Here is a 22194-nt window from a genome sequence, read left to right as displayed (position 1 = left end):
AGATCCTATACCTTTATTTAAAAAGAGCATAAGCATATTGTCAAAATAATGGTGGTCTGTGTTGTCACAAAAATTTGTTCATTAAGAAGCTGCTGTCATGTTGTCACTTAAAATCTGGAATGAAAAAGTAGAAATTACCAGCTGACTAAAATTAATATTAAGGAAGCTTGTGTCCATCACAAACTCCATCCAAATAAATATCAATGTGGTGTTTGTCTTTGTGCTATTTAAGATTTCAATGTATTTAATATTGAAATATTGTTATGACTTTTTTATTTTTTCTGGGAACAAGAAAATAGATGTAAAAGGTTACCCTTTATTAATGAACTGTTTCTGCTGGGTTTTAAATAGCAACTAAAATATAAACATGTTTACTTCTGTTTGAGAACAAAGTAAAATAAAGTTAATTTGCTTTATTTTTAAATAGTATATATAGTGAAATGCTGGAATCTGTGTTCATGTGTTGTTTTGTACTTTGCCAGTTTTGTGTTGTTTTGTTGCATCAAGTTTTTCCTAGACTTGATAGAAATGTAATGTACTGGTTAATCTAGAGGGGACAAACTCAAACAAATGAAATTTTTTCTAATATGCACTGTTAAAGCAGAAACAGAAATTCTTAGAAAAAACTGGGCAACAAGGTGTGTTTAATAAAATGAAACAAACAAACAAAAAAACTCATCAACAAACACTGATGACTAACAATGAGGAGGTTCTTGCTGGGAGCAAGTGAAGCCAAGTGGCAAATATTCTAAAGAAAGTCACAAGTAATTACAGAGCAGGTGTGGACGTCTGAGATTGTGTGCTGAGAGCTGTGCAGGGAAAACAAAATGTTCTACAAAAAAGGATTTGAAGTTGAACAAAACTACAATATAAATTAAAATATGCTAATTAAAATACAAATAATTACTTTTTTTGTTTGTTTGTTTTGTTTCCTTCGAAAACATTTTGTAGATAATATTTTATATAGAGACTCTACTTCCTCAGACGGCTGAGGCGAGCTGGTCTGTGAAGCTCAGTCCTCACCTCCTTCTACAGGTGTACAGTGGAGAGCATCCTGTGCTCCAGCATCAACGTGTGGCATGGAGGCTGCACAGCTGCAGAAAGAAAAGCTTTGCAGAGAGTGGTGAAGGCTGCACAGAAGTCTGTTGGAGTCAGCCTCCCCACCATCACAGACATCTACACCTCCAGATGCAGGAAGAGGGCCACCTGCATCATGAAGGACCACACTCACCCAGCACACACACTTTTTGCTCCGCTCCCCTCAGGCAGGAGGTTGAGGAGCATTAAGTGTAGAACCACTAGACTGAGGAACAGCTTCTACCCTGATGCTGTTAGACTCATGCATCTCTAACCAGAATAATCACTGTGAAAAAAAAAATCACAGGTAGCTGGCTAGCTGGTTGGTTGGTTGGCTGACTGTCTGGTTGGTTTAGTGTTTGTTCAAAACAAGAGCAACTCCAATCACCAAAATAAAGAAAAATAATTTGTTGATCTAAGATAATAAAAACTTGATAACCTGGGCACTAAATACTGTTGCCTGGCTTTTTTTGGGAGCGGGTCTATAAATTGATTTAAACCTTTACTTTAACAGGTAATAAATCCATTGAGATTATTAATATATTTTACAAGAATGTCCTGGGTCTTCATTTTGAGACAAAGGATAAATTATGATTTATTATGTAAGAAACAATGAGTGTCCCATACAGTGTTTGTAGGTATCCCTCAACTGTCTACAATCATTTGACACAAATCCAAATTGCTGATCTGTTGCAGTGAATATGTAAGTGCTGACCTCTGGAGCAACGTGTGTGTGTGTGTGTGTGTGATGAATGTTCCCACCCTCATTTAAACACTTAAAATGATAACTCCCAAACAATTAGAGGTAATATCACAATTAGATCAAAATGTTGAAAGTTCAGCTAAAGCCCACTTGCACAGTGGCCTTGTACAATCAGACGGAAAACATACACTTTTATTGGATTTAATGGCACCCTTGGTAATGAGCTCAGCAGCCGCCATCAATTATTAGATGTCCACCCAGCAGTAGTTCTAACTTCACAGCGGTGGACCAAATAATCTCTAATGGAGCAGTGATTGTGCAAAGTCTCTTCAAGTCATTTTCAAAGACTCTGGAAGGTTTCATTGTTTTTATTCTTTTCTAGGAACCTCTGATCTGTTCTGGTAAGAATTAGAAACTCCTGAGTCTTTCAGAAAAACAGCCTGCTGATCTCTGTTTATCTTTTTACCTTTAGGACAGTGAGATTTTAAACACGGCTGTCCTGACCGGAAAGACAGTAGCTGTCCCAGTAAAGGTGGTGACCATCAGAACAGACGGCTTGGTGACTGATGTCTCGGAGGCAGTGAAGTGCCGCTCCACTGACGAGGACGTGGTGAAGGTCAGTAAGTAATGAAAAGGAGACAAATGTCTGCATCGGATTCACATTTGTGTTGTTTTTGTTTACAGATTTAACTGAATACCAACTTGAGAAAACAAACTTATTACTAACTAGAGAACTTGCATTTCCTGCAAAAATGCAGTGTGAATGCTTCTTGCTGAAGAACTTGCTGAAAAACAGCTGAAATTAGCTCAAAACTTGCTGAAATCTAGCTGACAAGGAAGAACAAGCCTAAGTTAGAAAAAAACAGAAGTGGAAATTATCTTAAATAAGCAGAAATTTCCCCAAAACAGCTAAATAGTAGCTAAAGAAATGTAAAAAGAAGCTTAAATTTCCAGGGAAGTGAGCACAATTGTGCCCATTAAGGCTGAATGAGGCAGAAATTCGTACAAAAAAGTTGAAAGTACCTGAGAAAAGCTGAAATTTGCCAAAAACAGATCAAAAGTAGCTAAAACAAGCAGAAAAAAAACTTAAATTACCAGAAGGTTAATGTGTAGAGCAAGATTTGGCTGAATTGGGCGAAAAAAAGTTGAAATGATTGAAACAATGTGAAATTAGCTGAATAGGCTGAAATTAGCATAAATACAGCTAAATATTAGTTGAAATTGCAGAAATAAACTGAATTTAACAGAAATAAGCTGAAACAAGATGGAATTAGCAGAAATAAGTTACAAGAAGCACAAAATTGTTGGACTTAGCTGAATAAAGCTGAAATGAGCACAAAACAGTTGAAAAATTAGCTGAAAGTAGCTTGTTTTGTTTGTTTGTTTGTTTGTTTGTTTGTTTGTTTTTGCACAAGGAAGCTGAAAGAAGCTTAAATTGATCCAAATGTGAAAGTAGTAGCAAAAAGTTTTAAACAGATCAAAAGATATGAAGGATGTAAAATGAGCTCAATTCATTTTCAATGAGGAAGAAAATTGTGGAAAAGGCTAAATATCTCAAAAAGCTAAAAGTTGCACCAAAACCAAAAGTCCTATCACCCCTCTCCTGAAATACCAGAACGTTTTGATATACGAAAAAGGTTAAATCATTTCATCTGGACCAGTTTTTTAAAGGGAAAGATTTCTTCCATCCAGAAGACTTCATCAGTCTGTGGCCTGCCAACCAGATCTGTCCCATAAGTAGCCTTCATTGCTGTGTTTCAAGCCAACCTCCTGTTGTAATCTCAGAAGCAGCTTTTAACACATGCTAAAGGACCCATCTGTCCTGTTTTGATATACGATTTGTTGAAATAGCATAAAAACTGTGGCACGAGTTAGATACCTAAAAACAAAAAAATGGATCACAATAGTGTGAATCCTTCTTAAGCAATCACACTATTATTCCAATAAAATAGTTATGTACATTAACAGTTATAGTCTGTTAGCGCTTTGAAAGTTACTCCTCTTTATAGTGAAACTCCAATAATAACGTCAATCTAGAATTGACTTAGATAACATCATCAATGGATGCATTTTATTTAGGTTTGGTTCAATCTGCACACTAAGTAAGAGCATTAGACATGAGAACATTCTATTTTTAGCACATTTATATACAGTAAACCCTCCAGAAGGGAAAACAAAACTCCAACAAACAACATAAAAGACTGATACGTTGGAGCTACAGTCAGTTGTTTCTTTGTTGTTGTGACCTCTATTAATCTGCAGCCCAACGCACAACAGAAGACAAAGTCTTCTTCAGAGTCAGAAAGTTGAGCCCAGGTATCAGCAGCAAAAGAAAACATTCTCCTGCAGAATTCTAACAAAATCGATTACAAAGCAAAGAAGCGTGTCTTTACATCTGTCTGTCTGAAAATATAAAGCACTGAGATGTTGCTCTCCGTCAAATAAGAGCAACGCTGTGCTCCAGGAGTGGTCTTCTAACTATAAAGACTAAATTAAAGCACATAGCTAAACATAAAAACATCATAACAGAACAAACTGTAATCCTGAAGCCACAAAGAATAATTTGCCAGTAATCCTGTGTCATTCCTGAAAAGGTAAATTATACTAGTCAAATGTTGGTAAAATGACACTGATAAAACAGTGCAGCTGAGATCTTTAAAGATCTTACAGCTACTCAATCAAAAAATGTTTTCTACTGCCACTCTCCAATCATACAAGCATGACTAATCTCACTTATTTTGACCAGAGGCAGAAGCAATCAAACATTGTGACATTCAACCTGAATAATGAGGTATGGGGTACAATAAACGATGCTTCATTCAGTTTTAATATCGCAGCAAATTAGAAAGAAAAACCTCGTTTTTCTTTAAGCGTGTATTTGGCTTCTTAACTCTGACTGTGTCATGTGGTAAAAATAAACGTATTGCACATGTTGCTGATCTGTGTTTACATTTGACAGTTAAGTCGTTTAAATTTTATCATGATCTGTCGCTATAGCTTGAACCCAAATGCAGGCAGGACTCGGAGAACTCAGGAATAAAGCAATATTATTTATTTAAACTACATAAAACAACAGCTGACGTGGCAATTTAGGGAGTCAGGACATGACGCCAAAGAGGACAATCCATGGACAATGAGAAGAGGACAAGACTGAATAATTAGGAACACCTGTGATTGACAATGGAGGACACCTGGGGTGATTAGTGTAGGGGACAGGTGTGTTGGAACCGTATAACATAATACGCAAATTTTGACATTTGGGCCTTAAAAGGTATGTCACGAAACGTTTGAGAAAGCCCATACCATGCTTCCAATAGCATTTTATCATGGTATCATTGTGGCTGCAGGCTGCACAGTTAGAACAATGTTCAAAAAAATGCTGCACCATTTGTAAATTAGAGGAATAAATTCATTGAAGATAACTCAACTCTGAATCTGCCTTCAGTTTTGTGATGTAGCATTTTTACTGCTTCTGCACGCACACACACACACACAGGTCTCTTGGCTGCTCATTTTCGAGCAATAAGCAGCTGATGTTTTTTAATTCACCGCTGAGTGCAACAATTGTTGTAGAAAAAAAGACTTTTAGTTCAAGCAGTGAACTATAAAAAACACAATCCACAGTGTATTCATGATTTTTTTTGTTTTTCCTTTTTTATATCCTCACTGGGTCAAGAGTGAGGTTTTAAGACCTCGGGACTATTAAAACATAAACGTACGGAGCTTTCTCCTTGCACTGACATGAATGATGGTTTACAATACAGAATAGGCTAAGCATCTTAATTGCTTCTGTCAAGCCGACCCTGTGTACAGGCCAGAGATGGGCTCAGCCCACCTTCATGCTCTCTGCTCCCATCACTCATATGTGATGTGGATTGTCTCTGCCTGGTGAGTTGTTAATTTCCTGGGCTCGATCCAGCGACAGCCCTAATGTTCTTTGTAAGTATTCTCCCGTTAGCTGCCTAATGACTTTGATTAATGTGGCAGCGCATCCTCCTGGACGTTTATGATACTTCGTGAAGCAGAATGGCATCGAGTGTATAATTCATGAAGACAGTCGCACCTTCAGTGTGGCTGCAACAATAATTGGTGGACTATGAAGGGTCTACTCAGTGAGTGTAAATGCCCTTTTGCATTTAAATATTGATTTGAGGCTAAATTGTTTGCCAGTGAGACAAAACAGCAGAAGGTTTTGTGTAAGCCAAAAACAAACATGCTGAATGTCAGCTGCCAAACATTTATTATCGTCTACTGCAGAAGGTGAAATTGGGATATTTGTTTTGTGTAAATGTGACCTATACTAAAAATGGGTAGTAGTTTAGTATTTTTCTAAAAAAAAATACACTCATGTGGTGTGGTAGTAGCTGAGAGTAGTTAGATAAATACCGGTACTTTGATCGCTAATACAACTTGCAAGATCTTGCAGTGTTGCATGAGATTGTGCAAAACGTCATTTAAACAGTTTGACCGAAATGGCCACAAGTCCATGATTTCTTATCATAAGATGATCTTAATTTAAAACTATTCAGCCGTAACATTTATTTATTTAATCCTAAATTTAACTGAGAAAAACACAGAAATGTCAGCAAGAAATATATATGCATTTCACAAAAACAAAAGTTATAGCTGAAATCCCACGACGAATAACTTCTTTAATCCCAACAATGGGAATAAATTCATGCAGTTTTCAAAACAGTACAGCAGAAAATAAAATCATCCTAATAAACATGTTTGCAACTGCAGCACTTGTGAAAACAGGTTGAAGAGACTCAACCAAAAGTCAGTGAACAAGAAGCTGTCAGAGGCTCTGCTGTCCCAGCAGAGAGCAGCGCGAGAAGAGCAGCTTTACAACGAAGGCTGATAAGTAGCAGAGAGTCCTCTGATATCTCTATTAGTTCCAACTCTCTCACACTGGGAGCACTGACAGAGTCCAATCTGCTCCATGACAGGCTGAAGCCAGGGGGGGACGCCACACTCGTGGGAATGTTCCAATGCCTCATTAAGCAACACCATCAGTCTGATACTGTGCAGTGTTGTGCAGCACAAGGGCAAGAGTGAGTCTGTACTGTTTATTTACTGTAGACATGACAATTAAACATCCAGGGATCTTATGTGTGTCCACTTAAAGTCTTGAGTTGCTGTTGGCAGAGGTTTTCTGGTGGTTTGTTGCAGTCTTAAAGGAAACCCTGCAGCATACCTTCAGCTTTCCCTTGGATGAAACTAGAACTGCCCCAGTAAGATCTATTCAGGGGCAGTGGAGAAGTGAGTACACTTCATAGCAGAACCTCAGATTTAGGAGGAACAATGTGGTTCCGTCCTGGCTGTGGATGTTTGAACATAAAATCCCCTGCTTTTGATAGCCTGAAGCAAGGTGTGAAGATATTTTGTACGATTTAAGATGGTTCAGTTCAGCTGAGGTACAAAAACAAATGAAACTCGAGACATATACATACTCCATCTCCCACTTCAAGAAATGTTGGGACTTTGGTTAAATTGGGGTGGGCAGAATGCAATGATTTGCAAATTTCATGAATTCAAACGTTAAAACATGTATAAAACATGATAAACATATCAAATGTTTACAGTGAAAACCAGTACTATTTTAAGGAGAAAAAGAAATAGGGCATTTTGAATTTGATGGCAGCGACACAGGCAACACGGAAGAGGTTAGAGTTGTTCCCTCTCTGTGGGAAGGTCGCAGGAATGCCCGGGCCTGGCTCCCTGGAACATTTCTGTGTGAAGTACTGTAAGCATGTTTTCCCCATGCATACATGGGTTTTCTCCGAGTACTCCAGGTTTCCTCTCACAAACCAAAAACATGCATATTAGGTCAACTGGTTTTTCTAAATTGTCTCTAGGTGTGGGTTAGTGTGTGAAAGGTTTGTCTTTATGTGGCCCTGTGATGAACTTGTGATCTGGAAAGTAGAAGAGGGTATAAAAAATGAAAGTATGGATTGAGGGACGGCAGCAAACCACTTCAGAAACTTGGGAAAGGACAACAAAAGCCTGTAAAATTAAGTGATATAATTAACCGTCCTGTTCTCCTCATTTTCTGTATACACCCTGTGTCCTCCGGGTCAAAATGACCCATCTTCACTAAACCCCCAATATAAGCAGCTTAATTGAATTTTAAACACCAAATTTCATCTTGCATATTGTCATTCACCACAAAATGTGTGAATACCTGAGTTTTTCCTCTTCAATTGAATTTCTATATCTTAAGAAAAGAAAAAAATGTGCAAAAAGGAGTTTTGAATGCATTTTTATTCATCCCAATGACTCAGTTTCTTTTTTTCTTTTTTTTTCCAGTGAACAATTTAAGACAATGTACAATACAAAAATATGAAAAATAACATAACCAATTCAACTAATTAGCACATATAGGGCAGTATGCAAGTGCACAGCCTTTGCAGATATATTTCTTACACCTGCAGCACACAGTATGTGTTTTACAGTCCTTCTTTTGAGGCAGAACTGACATATCTTCCTCTTGCCTTAGCTGGGGAAGTGGCTGTGGTAGCTGGATCCTCAGGTTGATCAGGAGCTCCTGCACTCTGAATAGCTTTCACAACTGCTGCTGAGGCTTCTGTGTGGGGGACATGCTTCCTTCTTTCAATGAGTGGAGTTACAAGTGCCTTTCCTAGCTGCTCCAGGAACGCCCTCCTCTTGTTCTGCTTACGAGACATCCAGGTCGGGTTGCTCTCTCTCCAAATCACAAAGGCATTGTAGGAGGAAACATGAATGATGTTGTGGAAGATGACCAGGGGCCAGCGGGCAGTCATTCTTCTGCATCTATATGTTCCAATCACCTAATCAAGGTTGTCCACACCTCCTTTGTTGCGGTTGTAGTCTAGGATGATGATTGGCTTCCTGTCCTCACGATCGCTAATGTCACCGTCACGCCCGGGAATTGGTAGATTTGCAGTGGTCTGATACTCCTTCCATTTCAATATGATTGCTTGCACAGTGCTCCTTGGGATGTTTAAAGCTTGGGAAATCTTTTTGTATCCAAATCCGGCTTTAAACTTTTCCACAACAGTATCTCGGACCTGCCTGGTGTGTTCCTTGGTCTTCATGATGCTCTCTGCGCTTTGAACAGAACCCTGAGACTATCACAGAGCAGGTGCATTTATACAGAGACTTGATTACACACAGGTGGATTCTATTTATCATCATCAGTCATTTGGGACAACATTGGATCATTCATAGATCCTCACTGAACTTCTGGAGTGAGTTTGCTGCACTGAAAGTAAAGCGGCCCAATAATATTGCACGCCCCACATTTCAGTTTTTTATTTGTAAAAAAAGTTTGACACATCCAATAAATTTCATTCCACTTCAGGATTGTGTCCCACTTGTTGTTGATTCTTCACAAAAAATAAAAATTTTATATCTTTATGTTTGAAGCCTGAAATGTGGCAAAAGTTTGAAAAGTTGAAGGGGGCCGAATACTTTCGCAAGGCAGTGCATATAACTCTCATTAATAAAACATGGTTCATCTTCACCTTGTTTGAGGCATCGGTGTGAAGAAAGAATCGGAGTGGGCTGCTTCCACTTTCAATTTTTGGACCACTTCTTCTATTGCGTTTGGACACGGGACATCTTCAGGACATCGGTGACCACAGCCTCAGCCTTCATCCTCCCACAGGACATCTTCTTGGCAATGCTGGAGTTATTCAGTGTTTGGAGAGTCAACTTAAATCCACAGTTGTACCTTAAAGTATGTTTCACAGTGTGGTGTATATGGACTGTCTCTGCAGTAATCATAAACATAAGAAATACTATATAAATTCATTTGTGTATTTTTTTATTTATCTATTTTATGTTTGTTTTTTTATTCTACTTGTTTAGCACAATAAAAATATATTTGGCCTTTAATGTTCACATTCATTGCACTTTTACACATTAAGCTTATGCTTTTGTAATATAGTTATTATTTTACATACCATATCTGCCTCTGGCATTGCCCAGTGGACAAATACTGGTCAAGGATTCTCCTGGTTTTATTGTCTTTCACATTTCTTATGTGTCCAGCGGTGGAAGCTGTTTGACATCAAACTGTCCACCATGAGCTACAGACAACGTGCGCTGGCAGACAGTACAATGTGCTTTATAGCCATTAGCGTGCACTCTTTCCAGCCAGTCGATTCTGTATTTTTGCAGCCGTTTCTTTGTTTTTCTGGGAGGAGTAGTCGGGTTATTAATGGAAGATGAACCGTGCACGCTGTTTAAATCCTCTGAATTCCCGCCGCTCGTGTCCATGATGTCGTCGAATCCTGCCTGTCGGCGGTTGTGATAAAACAACAGGAGCTGGACCAATAAGATGAGCCGGATTCAGGGCTTCGTGAGTAAGAAGACTGCTCATTGGTCACAGAGCAGGAGAGAGTGGGAGTTAATTTACCGTCAAATCCCATATACAGCGCCCCATCATTCTAACTCACGGACGTGTTTTTTGACTTTCATGATAATACGGGACAAAGTGCGTCCCATTGCAGCTCAATACGGAACACTTACTTTGTTTCTAAATACGGGACAATTCCGTTTTTTACGAGACAGTTGGCAACCCTAGGGGGGTGTATGCACGCACACACACACCAGTGCCTCCCCCCCACCACCACCACCACCACCACATTACAGATACTACTGATGCCAATGCTGCATCCATTATGACAGAATGTCCTCAATGGTGCTGAACTGGTCTGCCAGCAGTCTCACCAACTGAAAACCTTTGACGCATCATAAAACAAAAACTTCAGCATAGAAGAGCCAAGACTGCTGAACAGCTAGAACATATATCTGATAAAAAAAAATGGGATGACGTTCTCCTCCAAAATTTCCAGCAGCTGGTCTCCTCAGTTCCTAAATGTTTAAAAACTGTTGTTGTTGTTGTTTTGTTTAAGGGAATACTTCCCAGTGGTAAACATGGCACTCCACCAACTTTTTTTTTTTTAAGTCTGTTGCTGCCATCTAATTTAAAATGACCTCATCTCAAAATATATGTACCATATATTAGCTTAAACATTTGATATATTTACTATGTTTCTTTCTGAATAAAATATGGACTCATAAGATTTATAAATTATTATGTTCTCTTTTTATTTACATTTTGCACAACATTCCAATTCCTTCAGAATCGAGGCTGTGTTAAGATAAAAGTGATAAAGTCGTCATGTTGATATTGGATCTATTCGAGGCCTGAAATACTTGTCAGAATGGAAGTTGAAGAATTGTTGAAAGCTCAGAAAATCTGGCACTGATAGCAGTAATCTGAATGAAGATGGAACCGTGTTGATCCGTATCTCATCACACACAGCAACAGAGCTGATTCCTAATATAAATAGCTTGGAGACATGTGGCCTTGCAGCAACATGATGTGTCATGTTTCTGTGCTGTATTCTCCTCAGACACCCCCACCCCCACCCCTCCAGGTCAAGTTCAAGATCAAATTTATTTATAGATCACATTTCAAAACAACAAAACTTGAGTGAAGGACTTTGCAGTCAACTACAATTTACAGCCATTTGAGGTTCCTTCCTGATCATTTTATCACACGTGTCCTGAGTGTCCTGGCTTTATGTCATTATTCACCTTTATGGACAGACATGTTTATTGCCTACTGCCATGAAAGATGGACGGTCGTGTAATTGCGTAAGTCAGTGTGTCTGTCTGTTAACAAAATATCACATGAACCTCTGGACAGATTTAAATGATACCTCTTAGAAATAATTATTGTACATGTATGTATTTCTGTACTGGAATAACTTTTAGACAATGAAAATGTTAACAAAAAATGGCTTCAACTCAAACAGTTCTGCAGATATTGAGCTAAAACAGGTGTGGTAGTGTCTGAGTATCGTCCAATATTAAGGTTTTAATAGAGGCAGGCAGCTAAACTAAATTTAAAACTTTGTGGAAAGCTGGTCAGAAATGCCTACAATATTGATCAGAACTATGCGGTCTTCAAAAATACACCTCTCAGCAGAGTTAGTTCTCGATCTAAATGTCACATTCTTGAAAAAATGCCCACTTAGAGACTTCACATTCTTAAATATGACAGACCAATGTGCTGAACATTTCTCCCATCCTGTGGAAAATAACAAAAAAGCTTTCAGTTTGAGGTTGATGGTACGGTGGCCCTAAGGTGTAAATGAACAACATTTGAAAAACAACAATATTTGAAAAAAATGGAATTACATTTGAAAAAACGGAATTACATTAGGCCAAAGCAGAAGTGGCCAGAATCACATTTGAAAAAAATAAAAAAATAAAAAATAAATTACATTTGAAAAAACTGAATTACATTTGAAAAAAACTGAATTACATTAAGCCAAAGCGGAAGTGGCCAGAATCACATTTGAAAAAAACAGAATCACATTAGAAAAAATGGAATTACATTTGAAAAAACTGAATTACTTTAAGCCAAAGCAGAAGTGGCCGGAATCACATTTGAAAAAAACAGAATCACATTAGAAAATTTTTATTAAATTTGAAAAAATGGAATCATATTAAGCCAAAGCGGAAGTGGCCAGAATCACATTTGAAAAAAAAAACAAAAAAAAAAACAGAATTACATTTGAAAAAACGAAATTACATTTGAAAAAACAGAATCACGTTAGAAAAAACGGAATCACATAAAAAATGGAATCACATTACAAAAAAGGAATTACATTTGAAAAAAATTGAATTACATAGAAAAAATGAAATTACATTTGAAGAAACGGAATTACATTAAGCCAAAGCGGAAGTGGCCAAAGCAGAAGTGGCTGGAATCACATTAGATGAAACGGAATTACATTTGAAAAAACAGAATCAGAATCACGTTAGAAAAAACGGAATCACATAAAAAAAGGAATCACATTATAAAAAAAGGAATCACATTAGAAAAAAAGGAATTACATTTGAAAAAATTGAATTACATTAGAAAAAATTAAATTACATTTGAAAAAACTGAATTACATTAAGCCAAAGCGGAAGTGGCTAAAGCGAAAGTGGCCGGAATCACATAAGAAAAAACAGAATCACATTACAAAAAGAATTACATTTGAAGAAACAGAATTACATTATAAAAACTAAAATTATATAATTTTGAATGATCCCGTTTTTTCAAATGTAATTCCTTTTTTCGAATGTGATTCCATTTTTTTCAAATTTGATTCTGGCCACTTCCACTTTGACTTAATGTAATTCCATTTTTTCAAATGTTGTTTTTCAAATGTAATTCTGTTTTTTCAAATGTTGTTGTGTTTTTCAAATGTAATTCTGTTTTTTCAAATGTTGTTCATTTACACCTCAGGGCCACTGTAGGTTGACAATTTGTAAAGTTTGTGGCTTTCCAAGTGGCATCAGGCAGCTTTATTCTATGCCGAATTGCATAAAATGATGCTATTTGCTGTACTGTACTCTATTAGTATCAGTTTGTTGCATCATATTGTTTCTTTAGTTTCTTGCTCCAGTTTGCATCAGTTTGTTTTCCCTCATGTCTTTACATGGATGTGAGTTATAGCAATAAACCGGTAAGTCTCTGACACTAACCTCAACACGCAAACAGGTTGAATGCTACGTGTCCAGGTGCAGGTTATTTAAGCAATGCATCACATTTGCTTACTGTGTGTATGGATCTAACAGGGAAATATAGTTCCCACTGCACTACAGAAACTACTGCTAAGCTGAGATGAAGTGCAGGAGACCAAAATCCGTCACAGAGTATATCCTGCTCCAGCTCCATGATGAATGGCTGTTTCCAGTTTTATCTCGCTGTGGAGAAATAAGGGGGAAGGGGGGAAAAAAGATATTTTCCCAGACCATCTAATTCCAATGCAGTTGTTGCTATCACAGTCTGCTACATGATAGGATCAATACGATTGACAAAGTGTCCCCCCAAAAAACCTGTGTCTCCGTTTAGCTGCTGATTAATTACCTCTATCTCTGCCAGTGTGTGTTCGCCGAATATCCCCCTATGACTGTCTTTATTTTATTTTTTTTTATTCTTGATGTGGTGCTGAGGTTTTTAAGAGACAGAGAGGGAGTAATCCAAGCAATGATTAAAAGCTAGTGTGAAGAAGGGAGCATTTGGGAACTTTAAAAAATCAAAACAACAAGGAGTTGTGTCTCTCTGCAGCACAGAACAGGCCCGCTCGTTCCTTAAAGTCATTTACAAAACAGATGGCTTTGAGTTCGGTCATTTTATCTCGACACAACTGCTCCCCTCTTTCCAGTTTCCATCTGTTGGTTTTGCTTTGAGCTGCAAGCTGAGCAGTAATAAAGTAGCAAACTACGCACGGCCTGTTTTCCCTCAGGTTTGAACAAGTCCTCGCTGCCCTCGGCCCCTCTCTTCCTGAGTGTTGGGCTCATACTGCGCAGGACCTTTCATCTTCTTCAAAGTTGTTAGAGGAATAACGTTGTACATCAGTGGAGAGCTTGGAAGAGTGGAGCCTTAAAATAAACTTATAGAACGAGGCTCGCACAGTAAACACAGTCTGTGTCCATGAGACAGTGTAGGTCTACATTATCAGTGTGTAGTTATCTAGTGCAGCTGTTAGAAGAGCACCACATGGGGAAAAAACTGTCTTAACAATCACCCCCCTCTCTCCTCCGCAGGTGTCTGACAGGTGCGACTACGTTTTTGTGAATGGCAAGGAGATGAAGGGCAAGGTGAAGATGATGGTGAATTTCACTTACGGACACCTCGGCACTCAGCTGGAGCTCCGCGTGTGGATCCCTCGTCTCCCCCTTCAGATTGAGGTGTCAGACACAGAGCTGAGCCAAATCAGAGGGTGGAGGGTGCCCATCGCAGCCGCCGGGCAGAGGTAAAACCAGCTGCTGCTCACACAGCTGTGGGCCTGTGCGCTGCAAAAAGTTTAAAGTCTTGTAGCTTCTTTAACTTTTCTCTGAATGTGTCCGGGTTTTATTCACCACTTTCCTTGTGTGCTATGCTGTGCATTTATTTAAGCATAATTTGAGTTAGGTATAAAATAATGAAGTCACACAGAAATCATTAGAGTTGATGCATGTTTGATTCATGAAAATACAGTTTAATCACTTCCAAAGGGAATGAGGTGTACACCCTTCAATTCAATTCAATTCAATTCAATTCAATTCAATTCAATTCAATTCAGTTTATTTATATAGCGCCAAATCACAACAAAGTTGTCTCAGGGCACTTTACAAGAACATTCACGTACATAAAAGCCAATTAGTAAAGTTCTCTATCTTAGGAGCCCTTCTGTATGCATTCGTTTGTCTGTTGTGTCAGCAAAATATCTCATGAACAAGTAGGTTGCTTTAAACTCTCAGAAAGTACCGGTAATCACTGAATTTGCATTTATGGCTGATTAAAGGAACAGTCTGCTCATGTTTGAAATGGTGTTCTGTATAAAGTTATAACTGTTTCAGTGACAGAGCATGGAAAGACAAGGATGTATGTCTTTGTACAATCTTTATTGATACTGAGCTGAGATTAGCGTGGTAGTAGTTGAGAGACATTCATATCACATACTCTGAGCACTGACTGATCTGAGATCTGTTTTTGAGTCGTTGCCAAATAACAGTGCTTGTCTGTTAGCAAAATAGCTTGTGAAGCACTTGGGATATTTTCAGAAAGCAATCAATGAATGTAGATCTACAGCTGATTGAGTTTTAGAGTCACATAAAGTAAAGATGGCCACCACAGCTAGTCAGCCTTAGAAAATCCATGAATTGCCATAATTCATTCAACATTTATTTAAACAGGTTAGTCTCACTGAGGCTTGAGGACGCATTTACAAGAGAGATCTGTTTTAACAAAGAGTGATGACAATGGTAGACAATCATAAAAGAAAGCATATAAACTGAAAAAAATAAATGGAAGAAAATTATATATATATAAAAAACAGCTACATTATAAGGTGATGTAGAATACTAAAAATAGAAACATGTCTGCGTTGATTTTTCCCAGGAACTTAGCAGATGTTAGAAGCCACTCAGAGAAGTCAAGGTTGAGAGCGTCAGATCTTTTTGCAAGATATTCCAGGAAAAGTATCTTGGTCGACTCACATCTCTCTTTTAAGCTCCATGTGGAAAAACTTGGTAAAGAAACTGAAAGTTAAACTGGGTTTCTTTTTCAGAAACAGATCTTGTCTAACTCTTAGTGCTAGGAAACACCTTGTATCTGTGACTTTCCTTCCCTCCATTGACATTATTTACATGAACACTCCTACAAGAACCCTGCAGATGTTGGATGGTGTCTATCATGGTGCACTAAGAGTCATAACTGGCTGTGATTATCGTACCCACCACTGCACCCTGTATTCACTGGTTAACTGGACATCATTAACTTCACGCAGACTCTCTCACTGGTACATTTTCATCTTTAAATCACTTCTTGGTTTGCTGCTTTCATACATCTCCTCCTACATGTCTCTGCGTGAGTGCAGCTACAGCGTGCGCTCTCAGGACATTATTACCTGCAGTGTTCCCTCAGTGAGGACTGAACTAGGCAAAAGGACCTTCTCGTACTCCGCTCCTGTTTCCTGGAATATCTTGCAAAAAGATTTGAAGTTCTCGACCTTGACCTCTCTAAGTGGCTTTATGAATCTGTTGGACTCCTGGCAGGGTCCAATGCAGACATGTTCCTGTTTTTAGTTTTTTACATTTGCCTTAGAATCTAGCTGTTTTTTTGTTACCTTTTTTTTAGCCATCTTATTTGTAAAAAAAAAAAAAAAAAAGAAAAAATCTGTATGACTTTTTATAACTGTTTATTGTTGTCGATGTTGTCCATTGTTGTCATCATTCCTTGTTGAAATCAGGTCTCTTTTGTAAATGAGTCCTCAAGTCTCAATGGGATTTACCTGTCTAAATAAAGGTTGAATGAAAAAAACAGGAGTGGAGTAGGAGAAGGTCCTTTTGCCTAGTTCAGTCCTCAATGAGGGAACACTGCAGGTAATAATGTCCTGAGAGCGCACGCTGTAGCTGCACTCACACAAGGACATGTAGGAGGAGATGTATGAAGACAACAGACCAAGAAGTGATTTAAAGGTGAAAATGTACCAGTGAGAGAGTCTGTGTGAAGTTAATGATGACCAGTTAATCAGTGAATACAGGGTGCAGTGGTGGGTACGATAATCACAGCCAGTTATGAATCTTAGTGCACCATGATAGACAGCATCCAACATCTGCAGGGTTCTTGTAGGAGCGTTCATGTAAATAATGTCACCGTAATCAATTGAGGGAAGGAAAGTCGCAGATACAAGTTGTTTTCTAGCATTCAGGGTTAGACAGAATCTATTTCTGAAAAAGAAACCCAGTTTAATTTTCAGGTTCTTTACCAAGTTTTCGACAAGGGGTTTAAAAGAAAGATGTGCATCGACCAAGATACCCAAGTATTTGTAGGAATCAACAAACTCAGTAGGAGCACCATTTGATGATAAAATCGAGGGAAGGACTGCTGGGACAAACTTCCTGTTTGAAAACAACATCCCTTTGATTTTATTGGCATTTAACACCAGTTGGAGATGGAACAAATCAGACTAGATTATGTCAAAAGCAAATTGCAAAAGGTGGAAAACCTTAGCAGCTATTTTAGCTTGACAATAAACAACTGTATCATCAGCAGAGAAATGTAAGGATGCATCAGGGGTGATCTGACTTACATTACCTATGCAGATTGTGAAGAGGGTGGGTCCAATTCAATCAGTTTTACAGCTATTGAGCTATAATCTGTTGTGGCATAGCTAAGCCAATCCTGTAGAATAGTCAGTTTTTTTTCTCTCATGTTGTTGTTTTGTTTGTTTGTTTTTTGGTCATAAAACCTAAGGTAATCATGCCTGTGTGATTGAACACCTTTTCACTTGTCACTTCCTGCCTCGGTCTCCTTGGCAGTTCTTGGTTGATGACAAAATGGCTGACCTGTGCAATACAGTGTGTCATTATCACTGGCTCGAGGTGTCCTGCCATTGTACCTCTTAGTTGTCAGAGGGACAGCACATTATTAGAGCTGTCTGGAGGTCAGAGCTCTTTCCTGAGGCCTCGTCACTAGAAGCACCTCTGCCAGCACTGCTACTGCACCGCTACACGGCAAGAGTAGGAATCCATCAAGTGACGGAGCAGCTATCAGCCTACCTACAGTAATTACATCTGGAAAGTGTTGAAGTTGGACTTGGAGTCATCCCATGCACCGGTCTGTCTCCTCTAATTACCCATGCTCCCCTCTTGTTTTGAGTGACAGAGGTGCAGCATTCAGCTAATGTCACAGCTTGTTGGGTATGTTGCTTTTCCAGCTGTGTGCTGGTATGTATGCCTTTATCAGGGAGGACAGTCAAGCTGACTTATTATTTTTTTATTTTTTTACCATCACCACTGCTGATGGCTTCAGAGAGCTTTGTTTCTCCCTGTTTTCCAACTGTCTTTGTTTATCAGGGGATAACAGGCATGACCTTGTATTGTAGCCCAACGCCTGCTGGAGAGAACAAGCATCAGTCCGCTGTCCATAAGCCCACAAGGAACTAAGCCAATGAGTGACAATAACAAGTGGCTTAGCCTCCCTCCATCAGTCAGGCTGGGACGTTGTGGCCATGCAGGGGCGAGAAAGAGAAATGAAAAATAAAGAGACATCAGGCCTGTTAGAGCTGGAAATGTACTCCTCAGTCCATTTTTGACTGACACTGCCTGTATGGCTTCATCTCTTCCCTTCCTAAGTCCCGTCAAAGAAGGGACGAGATAAGACTTCAGACAAAAAAAAAACCTGTAACACCTGGGCATGCATGACTTCAACACTTTACTCCATACATCTGTCTTAAGAGATGTGTTTGATGTGTGAGAACCTCCCTGCAGTTGTCTTTTAGTTTGCTATATATTTTTTTAGTTTTATTGGTTTCACTGGGCGTTCTCTTTATCCTGGAAAATCATCATTTGTCCTGAAAATGTTCCAAGATCCAACAAAACATGCAATTAGCCCTTATCGCCCCCCCCCCCCGTATGTACAGAAACAATGCTGCCTATTTCTGTCCAAATGACCTCCATCGGCCAAGCAAAAAAATGAAATGCAGCAAAAACGTCAAAATAAAAGCTGCACAGGGCGCAACAACAATAAACAAGACACGTCAATATGCAGCTTCTTCTCTGAAGTCCGAAGTGGACTGGAAAGTGAATGGTGGAAAAAAGGTCATGCTTTATGGAGCAGGTTGTTCTCGGCACAGTGTGATTTGTTTATTAGATCAACTTAGATTAGATTTTGAGATGACTGCAGAAGATTTGGCTCAGATTTATATTCAGGCTAAAATTATTTAACATTATTTACTCACAGACCTCATATCCACTAATATACTGCATATTTATTGTCTGTCTTTTTAAATAAGACATAATGTCAGTAACATCTGACATTAAAGTTCTTATAAACGTTATGTTTTTATAATTTATTTTTACTCTAAAAGTCTCAAAGGATTCTAAAAGAGACGTTCAGTGCCTGTCACCTGCAATGATGGGAATAAATGTTTGGCAGATGTTTTCCTCTCCTGCATGAAGATTTGTATAATAACATAAACTATAAACAAAGTTTGTAGAATGAATCCAGAAATATCAAATAATAGTTCATAATTTGTATCTTAAATAAAAGAATTTATGAACAAAGATATTTAGTTCAAGTGCAAGTAGGTTTTATTGTCGTTCGCATCACATGTGGTACATGAGGTGGAATAAAATTGTGTACATAGGGTCCCATTTACATCCAACAATAGCAAAAATATAAATTGTAAAAAGAAACAGTAATAAGGATCTAAGATATAAATTAAGAATACGCAAAAACACTAAAGGTGCAAAAACAATACACCGAACAACAGCAGCACGAACATGAGTCTGTGTGAGTAGATGAGTACGAATGAATACAGCTGCATGAAATAATCAGCAGCGTGAGATCAGCAGGATGGGTAATCAGCAGCGCATATCACCAGATTAACAGATCAAATTTGGAGAATTTGGAAAAGGTATAATAATAAATTTGACCCCTATGACTTAAAGTCCAAATTATTCATCTAGAACTGTTTAAACACACAAATCAAAATAAAAGCATAAAAAAAACAACAGTAACAGAAACGACTCAAAAAGGCAAAAAGCAGATTTATCAGTGCACATTTATCTTTAGCAAACAGTCAAATCAGAGGAAAAGGACCAAATGAATGTCTGTTTACTACTTTCTTTCTCCTAAATCTCTCTGTGTTATTTTCCTCAAACTTGCATTTTCATTTTGGCCTAAATTAATATCAGATCAAGAATGAAGGTTTTATGTGATCAACAGTAACAACCATGGACAGGTCAAGGTCACACAGACTTTGTTTGTTCTTCCTAATTTTTTTTTCTTTCTACATTTGTCTCTGATTTAATGTGAACTGAGTCACTCTCATGCTAATCAGGCTTTGGCACCATTTCACTCCAAATCCGACAGCAGTTGGTTTGTTTGGATCATGTTGTTGGAAGATCTGTTGTTATTTGCAGTGGCTTTAAACTGACACATTTTAAAAAGAAATGCTAAAACTGTGGTTTGATTGTTGGAAAAAAACTAGTGGAAAAGTTATAATGCAATTTGTTTTGTGCTTGGATTCAACAACAAAGTAAAAAAATCTCAGCAGCCCTGATCACTGCAGCTTGAATTAGAGTGAGTATCCCTCAGTTGGAGCACTTGTGATGACGCCTGAATATATAGATCTGTCCTCTTCAGAATATATTTTTGGTTAATGGCCATCATTCAGATGCATGTGAAATCTGTCCTGCCAGCAAAGCTTTTAAGCTCTTAACTTCAAATCTCTCTGTACTCTTGGCTTTTTTTCCTCGAGCTCGCAGCTAACATCTTTATTCCCACAGCTTAGCAGTCAGTCAGATTTCCTCGGGGATTCGGACAGAAAGAGACAAGCAGAGCGGATAATCGACAGGAAAAAAACTGTTTAAGAGATTTACTTCCTTTCTTCTTTTCTTTTATTTCATTCACAACCTTTGTTAGTGTGTACGTGGAAGAGAGAAAGGGAAACAAAGGAACAAATGATGATGATTAAACAGAAAGGTAAATGTAAGTCTATATGCGGATGATTAATATATGTGTTGACAAAACCTTTTTCTGTTTGCAAGTAACCCAGCTGTGCATCGGGGAAAGATTGAATAGCTGTAGCAGCATTTATTCTCCCAGATCAACAACTCAAGGGGGTTGCTTTCTCAACAACTCAGGGTGCTTTATTTGTAGTTTTTATAAAGGTGTTTGTTGAAGCAATAGAGAGAAAAGCACTTACAGGCAAAATCTAATTATATCGTAACCATTTAGACCCAGTTTGTCAAACTTGGGGCAATTTTCCTGCTAAGAAAGAGTTGTGCCTCCATTGGCTGATTTGTTGCTCGAAGTAATAAAATTAGATTTGCCAGCAAAGGAGCAATCAGGGAGGCTATTAAGTAAAGCAGTAAGGAGGTGTAAGCACATTTACAATTCAGAGCTGGTGCTCGAAAACGGTGAGGGAGAGGCACCGAAAAAAGAAGAATGATGGCCATTGACTGGATGGAGCATCTCGTATCGCTTTGATCAATGACGTTTCATCATAAATAGTTTTTATTGAGTCAACCTTCCTGATTAAGTTGCACCAATCTGCATGTTTCACAAAGAATGTTGCTGAAAAGAACACAAGACACACATTAGTCGGATTTGTCTTATATTAGACAGTTAAATGGTAGAAACTATCAAGGATCTGAAATGAGTTCATTAATTGGGTTAATTTGCCATATTTGAATTAAAAGATAAGTTGTTTCCTCCTCTCATACAGTGCTTTTTTGTTTATTTGCTTTTCAGGTCAACATGGGACAGCGAGGATGAGGACGATGAAGACAGGCGAGGGCGGAGCTGCACTCTGCAGTACCAGCATGCCATGATCAAAGTCCTGACTCACTTTATTGCTGAGTCAGCTGATCCACCAGGCCAGACCACCTTTATGCTGGGCACCGACTGGCAGGTGGACATTACAGAGCTCGTGTGGGACTTCCTGAAGGTCGAGGATCCACCGATTGCAAAGCTGCTGGACAGGAGAATCCTGGTTGGACTAGACACGGGAATGACCACTGTCCAGGTATACCATGACGTGGTTCATTTAAAAAAGAAAAAGGAAAACTGACAAAAGGAAATTGTGAAATTTGTGGATTTTTATTTCTTGATTTAGTCATAAAATGTGATTCTCCACAAGAACTGCATACATTTTTGAAAGCAAGGCAAACATAGATAAAAAGATTATTGAGGCAAAATAAAAAAAAAATAAAATAAAAGAATGTCTGCCAAACCCTCAGACTGATCTAAATGATAAAATACTACAGTGTGTTTACTAAAGACTATGATGGATGCCTGGATGGATGGGTGGATGGATGGATGGATGGATGGATGGATGGATGGATGGATGGATGGATGGATGGATGGATGG

The 22194-nt window shown here is 38.4% G+C and overlaps 1 protein-coding gene across 1 annotated transcript in view; it reads left to right on the top strand.

The window, feature by feature from the left end:
* The window catches only part of si:dkeyp-14d3.1 (transmembrane protein 132C), a 218962-nt gene that overhangs the window by 188028 nt on the left and 8740 nt on the right, over positions 1–22194 (top strand). The window contains exons 5-7 of the mRNA XM_037681181.1: positions 2253–2396; positions 14378–14586; positions 21576–21849. Coding sequence (XP_037537109.1) covers positions 2253–2396; positions 14378–14586; positions 21576–21849 — 627 coding nt within the window. The remainder of the gene's footprint in view (positions 1–2252; positions 2397–14377; positions 14587–21575; positions 21850–22194) is intronic.

Source organism: Nematolebias whitei, chromosome 8, assembly GCF_014905685.2.
Source record: "Nematolebias whitei isolate Nwh7 chromosome 8, NemWhi1, whole genome shotgun sequence".
Lineage (NCBI taxonomy): Eukaryota > Metazoa > Chordata > Actinopteri > Cyprinodontiformes > Rivulidae > Nematolebias > Nematolebias whitei.
Note: the sequence above shows the minus strand (reverse complement) of the source record. Positions and strands in the feature narration are given on the sequence as shown.